This window comes from Castor canadensis, chromosome 12, assembly GCF_047511655.1.
Source record: "Castor canadensis chromosome 12, mCasCan1.hap1v2, whole genome shotgun sequence".
NCBI lineage: Eukaryota > Metazoa > Chordata > Mammalia > Rodentia > Castoridae > Castor > Castor canadensis.
This window is the reverse complement of record NC_133397.1, coordinates 128,851,596-128,861,231: the sequence shown is the minus strand read 5'-3', so window position 1 is coordinate 128,861,231 and position 9,636 is coordinate 128,851,596. Positions and strand designations below refer to the sequence as shown.

Sequence of the window (9,636 nt, the reverse complement as noted above, 5' to 3'; positions counted from 1 at the left end):
TCATGGGACTTAGCCTCCAAAGTCATGAACGCCAATTGCTAGTAATGCCCCTCACATGTCTCTGTTTATATACCGTGCTGTTGGTTCTGCCTCTGGAGAGCCCTAATACACCTGCTACTTTTCTGGCAGATGGGTTTTTCTCCCCATGACACAGTCCCCGATTCATTGAGCTGACATTCGTATTGCCACCAGGTCCACCCAGGTTTTTAAGTTTTCTCACAGAGTTGATCTAAATCTCTGTACCTTTGGGTGGGGAGCAGAGCTGTGTTCCTTGGGATATCCTTTTCTATAGAGCTTCACAGTTGGTTAAAACACGTTCACTGACGTAAACTCAGGACTGAGTTTCTCTTAAAGATCATCTGAATTACCCCTTTGCCAAAAGTAGACGTGTAATTAGGTTTTTTTCAACAAATAAAAAATGTAATGACTAGCTTATCAAAGTGGTTTAAAAAAAAGTGATGGCACCTTCAAAGGGGACAGTACTCATGATTCTAGGCCAATTAATGGGAAAAGAGAGTCTAGGGTCTGCAATTAATGTTTCTGTTGCATTAAACAGAGAGTCACACTTGGTTCCAGAGGCACAGTTAAGATGCCCAAGTTACAGTGTGATATCCAGGATTAATCATGTCTTAAAGGCTGTTTCATACTATGAAGACATTTTCAGAGCCTGCTTCAGAAAAGATGGACAAAAAACTTGGTATGGCCGCAACATCATTCTAAAGAAGGAAGAAAAAGTTAACTGATGGAAAAATTTAATTACAATCTTACGATGTTCTAAATTTTTTACAATGCAGTAAAAGTGGAGAGGGACATGACAAACTAGAAAGTATCCCCTCTGGGAAGACGCACCTAGAAAATGAATTAGGGATGGGTGAACTTCACAGCTGGAGGAAACCACGGTTCATGTGCATTTTCTAAAAACACATACTCTGCGTTCTGTGAGTGTTTGTTTTGGTTTTGCTTTTCACATACAAGTGGTTAATTCATTTCTTGAGGTGTAGCTTGAATGGATTAAGGAAACCTCCAGATTCGAAAAGCATTATTTCTGAGTGAGGGAGTTTCCAGAGGAGACTGGAGGAGTCATTGGGCCACCGGGAGGATCATGAGGAGTTTTGCAGCCATGCCACGAAGTCCCAGGACCCCCCCCCCCCCCGCCACTGCTTGCAGATGCCGTCATGGGACTCACCCTGCATAATTACGAACGCCAGTTCCTGCAAAGCCCCTCCTGTCCCTCTCTACACATGCGCTGTTGGCTCTATCATCATCCCTGGACATGACAGCTTTTCTTTGGAACAGGAGTCAGTCAAATGCCGGGGAGGGTGCTGCCTCTCGCCACCATCCACCCTGTCTGGGAGGGAAGAAACCTTACAGCTGCCATTCCGCTTCCATTCATTTTGGTTTACTGTCACGATCTAGTGGCTAGAGAAGAAAGTGCCACCAGAGGCCAGGCGGTAGAACTGTCATAGCAAAGTGAGTTAGTATTGAAGAGACCGGCTACAACTCTTTCACAAAAAGATTGCTGTATTTATTTTCATCGGTGACTATTTACATCGTTCATACTCAGAGAATATCATACAACTGATACCTTCTGAAGCGTCTCGTGCTGTTCTTGTAGACTCATCTACACTTATCTGAGATGGAGCTGAAACTAAAATGCTCACACACCACGATCACAGGCTGCACCCTGCCAGGGCAGCGAGGCGCTTCTCAAGTTCCCCGACATTAGCAATAGTTAACCTTAATAATAAATTACTCGCTTAAGAATCAGTAGTAATTTTAAACCATTCATAAATAAGCGTGCTCTGTGCAGTCTACATATTTAACATCCTGTGGACGTTGAGAACTTGCATCTGTCAGGTCTGCACGGCAGTGCCCCGTCGGGAGATGGGCCTCCCCAGTCCAGCTGGAGCTGGAGAAGCTGAAGCTGGGTGGTCAGAGCTCCGCCTGCTTCACAGAAGGGGGCTCCAGTTTGCGGGAGAGGGCAGTCAGAATCTGGTTGAACTTTTCGTACCGCTCCGTCTGATTGACCTGGGCACCTCTGCTACCCCACAGCAGCCGAATTTGAAATTCCGTCCTGAGGATATCACTCATTTCTTCATCTGGTTGAAAACCTAATAAAAACCAAACAGATAACCTCAGTTCTGCTTAAAAACAGTGTTGTTGATGGTGAATGAAAAGTTACTTAGAGTGGATGGAAATGGGCCTGGTGAGGTGACTCACACCTGTAATCCCAGCTACTTGGGGGAGGCGGAGAGAGGAAGGTTGTAGCAGGAGGCCAGCCTGGGCAAAAAGTTGGCGAGGCCCCATCGCAAAGAACAAGCTGGATGGATGTGGTGGCTGTAAGTCTGTGAACTGAGGCCCTCCACAGGTGTAGACAGGAAAATTGGTCTGGGGCTGGCCCAGGCAGAAAGCACAAAAGCCTGCCTGAAAACAATGTTCTGAAGAAAGAGGTTGGATCTACTCGTGCAGCCTCAAACCCCGAGTGCCTTGAGGTGCCAGGCAGCCCATCAGAGTGGGTGGAAGGAGCCGGGCGTGGGAGCCCTGGGGAGGGGCTGCCGTGCAAGTGTCACGCACCTGGTTGGGTTTTGTTCGGAATGTAGGATTTACAAGCCACACAGTTGGGCCTTCTCGGGTGAGGTGGGTTACCACAGTACAGCTACCTAGAAAGTCCCTGAGTCTCCGCACCAGTCCCGTAACTTCCCCAGGTCCAGCTGCTATCGTGGTGCCTTCGCCATAAACTCCACAAGTGTGGGGTCACAACCTTTCTTCACCCCTTTGTTGCATGTGCACTCCTTTTCAGTGCTGAGTAGTAGTCATTGTTCACGGACATACCTGCCAGACTTTGGTTCATCCATTCATCAGCTCCTGCACATTTGCACTGTGGACGGTTTCACTTTTTGGCCACTGTGAGTAATGTCATTGGTGTCCGTGTGTGAACATGTATCTACTTCTCTACGAGAAGTACTGGACCATGTGGTAAGTTTATGTTTACTTTTAAAGAAATGGCCATAAACTATTCCAAAATGGTCAAACCATCTCGTATTCACACAGGGATTCACTTTATCTGTATGCTGTCAACTCAGAACTTGGAGTTGCTTTCTTTTGGGCCATCCTGGGGCTTGAACTCAGGACCTCGCACTTGCTAGGCAGGTATACCACCACTTAAGCCACTCTCCTTTTTGCTCTTAGCTGTGTTTTGGGTAGGGTCTCATGTTTTTGCCCAGCCTCTGATAGCAATCCTCTTACCTAGGCCTCCTGAGTAGCTGAGATCACAGGTACACCGAGATCGGGATCTGATAATTTACTGTCTGGGCTGGCGTTGAGCCCCGATCCTCCCAGTCTCCACCTCAGAGGTAGCCAGGATTACAGGTGTGAGGTACCCAGCATGCTGTTCTTTTTGGTAGCAATTCTAGATTCTCTGTCTTTGGGGTTCCATTTATGTTTTCGTGTCTTCTCTGTGTTTTGCTTTTTTCACTTTCTAAATGGTTTGCTTCAAAGGGCAAAATTTAACAATTTGTCACCGTTTTCTGTTACAGGTCATGCTTTCTGTGTCTTAAATCAAGGGCACAGAGATTTTTCCTGTTCTCTTATAGGTGCTTGGTGCTGTGCTTTGTATTTTGGGCATCCCATCCAGTTTGGCTTAGTGTGTGATATGAAGGAAGGGCTCAGATGCTTGTTTTTTGCGGATGTTTATTAAAAGCGGTACTTTATCCAGTGAACTGTCAAAAATCAGCTGGTGACGGGGGAGGGTGAATGAAGGAGATGAACGTGAGGGAATATGATGGATGGACTTCATATACTTGTACGAAACAGAACAAAGAAACCTCTTGCAATTGCTTTAAGTGGGGCAGGGAGGGGATTGAGGGGGAGAGACAATGGGGGCGATGTAACTAATGTACAGTACAGGTCCATCCAGAATTATCACAAGGACTCTCCCCTGTTCAAGGAATATATCCTAATTTTTTAAAAATGCAACAGCAGAAAAAAAAAAATCATCCGAGCTGGGTGTCAGTGACTCACGCCTGTATCCTAGCTACTCAGGAGGCAGAGATCAGGAGGATCGCAATTCGAGGCCAACCTGGGCAAATAGTTCGCAAGACCCTATCTCAAAAAAAACCCATCACAAAAAAGGGCTGGTGGAGTGGCTCAAGGTGTAGGGCCTGAGTTCAAACCTCACTACTGAAGAAAATAAAAAAATAAAATTAGCTGATCACACTGGCGTGGGCTTATTTCCTGACCCTCCACTCTGGCCTGAAGGCCTGAGGGCCAGGCAGCGGTGCTGGGAGAAGTCTCGCCGCTGGGATCATTTACCCCATTATGGGTACTCCGCCACCTGGATCACAGAAGCCTGCTTTCCTGACGATCACGTTCATTCGTCCGTCCAAGTGACACATGACGCACCCCGAGCCCTGCCCTGCTGGTGTAAAATCTCTCCCCTACCGTTCTCACAGTCGCTTCCAGCAGAGGGGACTTGTGAACAATCCCACTGCTACCTTTAAGGGCTTTGCACACTTCCCCAAAAGCCCATAAAATACTGGTCTGTGCGACCTCCAGTGCCCTCCACCTCTCGTCCCACTCCTAGGCAGGCACCCCATACCTGCCGAGTTGTGTGCGTTCCTTGCTTGAGTCCCACACTGCTGAACCCAAGGACTTTTTGAGAGAAAACAACCCAAATTTGTGGTGCTTATACCTACAGCAGACGCACTGCAAACTGTAATCCCATCTTTTAAGGTTCTGAGGCAGCGCGCCTTTTAGGGTGAGACGAACAGACCTCCCCTTATGGATCTGAGTCACCCCACGGCTTCCCTGGTTAAAGCCCTTGTTCCCAACCCCTACTTCCTCAAGGGGCTTTGTCTTCAGTCCCCCGCCTTCGGCCACAGACACCAGGACGATGCCCTTTAAAACACAAACCTGCCAGGTGACTCGCTCCCTTTTTTTTGTTGTTTTTGGTGGTACTGGGGTTTGAAGGCAGGGGCTCTACCACTTAAGCCACACCTTGAGCCCTTTTCACTCTGGATGTTTTGGAGACAGGGTCTCGCTTTTTACCTAGGTCGGTCTGGACCCCAATCTTATTTTAAGCTTCCTTCCGTCACTAGGATAAGAGGCAAGCACCACCACACCCAGTTTTTCACTGAGATGGAGCTCACAACCTTTTTTTTTTTTTTTGCCTAGGCTGGCCTTGAACTGTGATCCTCTGATCTCAGCCTCCAAAGAAGCTAGGATTACAGACATAAGCCACCACACCTGCCCATGTTTTAAGCCCTTCCTGACAGCTGTGGCCAGTCCTGAGGTCACAGAGTCCAAACCCAAGTATTTGGGGTTCCCTCCCTTCCCACGCTCGCTTGGGACCGTGCTCTACCTCTGAGTGGGGTCCCCATCCTTCCCTTCTCTGTTTTGTGGCTAACCACTTTTGTGCTTTTGCCATCCATGGGGTGTTTCTTCTTGTGGAAGCTGTCTGTCCCCACACACCTCCTCTTTGCGTCTCTGATCAGATCAGTCATGTTGCATGCGTGCTGCCATCGCACACCCTGCTCTCCTGCATGGCTGAAGTCTTTAAAGGCCTCTAAGCAGCCTGAGGACAGCCACTCAGCCTGGTGCTGCAGCGGGCCAAGCCTGTGCCTGAGGCCCCTGCTTTGTCACCTTAGTACTTAAAGTTCAGTTTTCATGCCACTTCCAGGACGGACGGCAGATGCTCAGAGCACGAGTGCGTGGGAAGGCAGAGGAACGCAGACAAGTGACACCGAAGTAACCTCCTCCTCACCTTTCCCAGTGCCACACTCTCTCGCCCCTGTCTGTTTATTCTACACCAGATTCCACAGAACACTCCGAACGACACTGGGTCATCTGAGCAGTCACACGGGAAATGGATTCCCAAGCCTCTCCTCTCCTCTCCTCTGCCGTGCCCTTAGTAACCAAGCATCCGTGCGCTTCCATTCCCATCCCGCCCAGGGCAGAGCGCGGCTCAGCACCCCGCTCCCGCCTGGCACCCCGCTCCCACCTGCCAGGGTCCGCTCGGCGCTCGTCCGGTAGCTGTCTGCAGCCGAGGCCATGGACCGGGCGGTGGCCAAGTGGTTCAGCATGATCTCACAGCTTTGGTCATTCTTCTCCCACATGTCAGTCCCTTCAAAAGCAACGGCCTGCCGCTCCATCAGGGTCACCAGAGGCATCAGCAGTGGCACCGATACGTTACTCGTGGGGACACACGTGGACTCTGAAGAACAAGGAGGACAGGCGTGCTGCAGCAAGTTCAGGCCTTCTGCACACACTGCGAGACCTCGAGCCAGCCCAGGTCCTCGAGCTGTGCCCTGCGCAGCTCAGACAGACAAACAGACAACACAACCCGTCACCCTCGACGGCCTGTCCCCCTGCTCACCTCTGCCCTCGTGCAGAAGCTTGCTGAAGGGCTTCAGCTGTTTCTCGTACTGGATGGCCGTCTGAGTGTACTGGTGCCTCAGGGCAGTCCATGTTTTTTCCAATCTTGTGATCTGGAAGAAAGAAAGGTGCTAGCTTTTGGAAAGGGTTCTTTAAAAAGATTGCCTTTCTGCTTAAGTTTTGGACCAGGTTATAGATAAAGGCATATGGTGACAATGTCAAAAGAGGCTGGGAGTCCAGAGAAAAAGTCATAGCCCCATCTGACCGTGTTCTGCTTTGCTCTGGTGGCCCATCCTGGAGACAGCAGCTGGATTCCATCGCCTATATGTGCGCCGTGTCTACACAGGCTTCAAAAGACTACCTGCATCACACTGCAGAGGCCTCTCTGCACCTTGTGTGGACATCATTCTGGACAAGCATCTGTGGAACAGCCTTATTTTGCCGTGCTGTGTAATGTTCCACTCTGTAGCTTCCGTGAGAGCTTAAACGTTTTCCTATCACAGAACTGCCTTGTGAGAGTCTGTAAACATGTACGTGCATGAAAATACCGGGAGCGTACATGTCCAGGAGCGAAGCGGTCAGGTCAAAGGGTACATGTATCTTAAATGCTGGCCGCTGCTCCCGCGTGTCCAGGCGAGGCTGCACTTGAAGGGGGTGCAAATGTGCGGTGCATAAGATCTGGGCGCACAGGCTGCCCAGGCTGCGTGATCCCAGTCCTGAGTCACTTCTTTGGGAACAGCATGGTCATTGCTGTTCATTGCAAGTCACCCACACTGCAAACCCAGCCAGCCCAGGTGTCTTTAGCTCTCCAGTGAAACAAGGAAGGGAGCCACCTTTCAGGAAAATGAGAGACAGCTGGGGACTTCCACTGACTCCCCACAGTGCCCCATGAGGCAGGGGTTGTGGCCTCGGTTTACAGAGCAGAAAACAGAAGAGACAAGGTAACTTGCCAGGCCTTCCCAGCTGGCCAGTGGTAGAGCTGATTCACTGCCTTGGCCTCTCAAGTCCCTCTGTATCAAGAGGAAGATCAGAAGGATCCATGGCTGCAGGTCTTCCCCAGGCCACCACCACACCGCCCTCTTCTCTGCCACTCCTCTCTCCCTGCCTCCCCCTTCACAAGAGTCCTGAGTCTGGGGAGGCCCTCCCTGGATGTGGAAGGAGGGCAGGTTTGGATGACCACATCAAAATGACGTGACTCTCCTCTTGGGTTTTCCTACTAATGCCACTTCTCTCCCCTGGCCCACCCCAAGCCCGAGCACCCGGGAAGATGGTGGCCCCTCGCTGCTGGGGCTCCACAGGAAAAGGCCTGACGCCACTGGACAGGAGGGAACCCCACGGAGGCACGCTGGGGTGGTTTGGGAAAAGTCCCTCAGTGCTGAGGTTGACATCATGGATGCAACCATGTGAGCCCACAAAACACCCCCATGGCACACTTGGAGGAGGCTCTACACACAGCCCGGTCTTGGCTCAGCTGTCAAAAATTATAGACAGTTTGCCATGAGGGAAAATAAGCGAAACAAATTTAAAATACTGGGGTAAAAAAGTATAAATCCTGTTACACAGAAATCGTGTTGTGGGAAATATGGCAGAATTTATGGGTTGCTTAGTTTAGACATCAATCCTACAAACTTGTGGCATTCCTGGGGACTTTGAAAGCTCTTGAAATAATTCCAATTGACCACCCCCCCCAAATTCTGTTGAGGGCACTAAGTTGTTCTGCTTCTTGTTTTTAAGGTGATCTGGCTTTAATTCTTAAGGGAGTTGTATTCCTGGCACGCTGACTTGCAGGACATGTGACTGTTCCCCTCACTGAACACCGGGCAGGATTTCAGAGAGGACCGGTGGCTCTGAAACAGCCGAGCTAAAGACAGCACTTGGTGTGCGGCTGGCTGTAGACTTGGCTGTGATCTCAAACCCCAAATCCTGCAAGCACCTGGCTAGCAAAGAACAGAACGGGAAAGGGGATTCTGAGCCATAAAGACAGCAGGTGACTCTCCTCTAAGAGGCCTGTATGATTTCAAATACAGGCTTTCAAGCGTGACACTCGTGCTAAAACACCCCTGCCAAGGCAGATAAATTCAAACACTCAATTTCAGAGACTCTAATTGGGGGGGATATGGCAGGTGAGCCAGGAGTCTGAACGTTTAACTGGAGAGTCTGCGTGAGGCAACTGGGAGACAAGACGTTGAGACAAACCACTCCAGTGAGTCTCTGACATAAACCTCATGATCACCCAAACTACCTGCAGGCCCGGGACCCAACGAAAACAGCCTCGATGGGAGGACCAGAGCCTCGTCCTCGCTGGTTCTCAGGGTCACTGATTGTCTGTGAGGACAACTCTCCGTAGTGTACACCAAAGACAGTGTGGACTGTCATCAGTCACCCGCTGTTTTTTATAAACAGAACAAAGTCCTCATGACACTGCTCTCAGTGGCCCCCCGAGCAGCTTTTGCTCAGGTTCAGTCTGTCTTTTGAGATTGACAAAACGGTCTGCGACTTGCCAAGTGTGTGTGCAGGCCTCTGTGGAGCACTGAGTGCACACACCACACTCCTGAGGGGCTGCACACGCAGGTGCCTTACCTGGGGCATTTCCAGGGCTTTCATGATGGCGGAGAAGGAGTAGAGGTCACCCATGGTGTCTTTCAGTTCCACCGCCACCTGGATGACCCTATTGAGGGTGGCCGCTCGGTCCTCCAATGTGCCTGTGCAGCCCAGTATGTCCACAGCGATGCCGATGGCCATTGTGTTGTGTCTGAGAGGGAGGAAGGCAGCGGTCAGGCTCAGGTCACCCAAACTAGGAGAAAACCACACCAAGTTGGCCAGAGACGGAGCGGCTGACACGCCTGTTGCTGCCGTGCTGTGACATGCTCAGGTTGGTTTGGAAAGTTGAACTGAGCAGAGACCAGGCGGGTGAAGAGGGTGCAAAGTCCAGTGAAACAGGGCCAGGGTCAACCCTGGACCTCGGCATTGAAGAGGAGTTCCTGAGGCAAAGCTCCTCAGAGGTGCATGTGGCTGCCTGTGCTCCCAGCAGCGAGGTCCAAGAGACACGAGGGCCACCTAACCGACGGACACACAGACACACACACTCTAGGAGAAGCTGGGGGCCACAGCCATTGAGCCCCCTGAGCTGGGGAACAGGAAGGGCAGAAAACAGAGGAAATGCCGGATCAGGAAGATGAGAACAGAGAGGGGAGAGAAGAATGGTGGTGTGCAGCCCAGCGGGGAGGCCACAGAGTGAATGGGGATGTGGACAAAGTTTGAAGA

At 50.7% G+C, this 9,636-nt stretch overlaps 1 protein-coding gene across 4 annotated transcripts in view; it reads right to left on the bottom strand.

Annotated features, from left to right (window-relative positions):
* Window positions 1-1,503: 1,503 nt before the first annotated feature.
* The window catches only part of Bcar3 (BCAR3 adaptor protein, NSP family member), a 119,952-nt gene continuing 111,819 nt past the window's right edge, over window positions 1,504-9,636 (bottom strand). For all 4 annotated transcript variants that reach the window (XM_074050957.1, XM_020171837.2, XM_074050958.1 and 1 more), the window contains 4 exons: window positions 8,953-9,124; window positions 6,374-6,485; window positions 5,999-6,211; window positions 1,504-2,111 (listed from right to left, as the gene is read on the bottom strand). In XM_074050957.1, coding sequence (XP_073907058.1) covers window positions 1,933-2,111; window positions 5,999-6,211; window positions 6,374-6,485; window positions 8,953-9,124 — 676 coding nt within the window. In that variant the 3' untranslated portion in view covers window positions 1,504-1,932. The remainder of the gene's footprint in view (window positions 2,112-5,998; window positions 6,212-6,373; window positions 6,486-8,952; window positions 9,125-9,636) is intronic.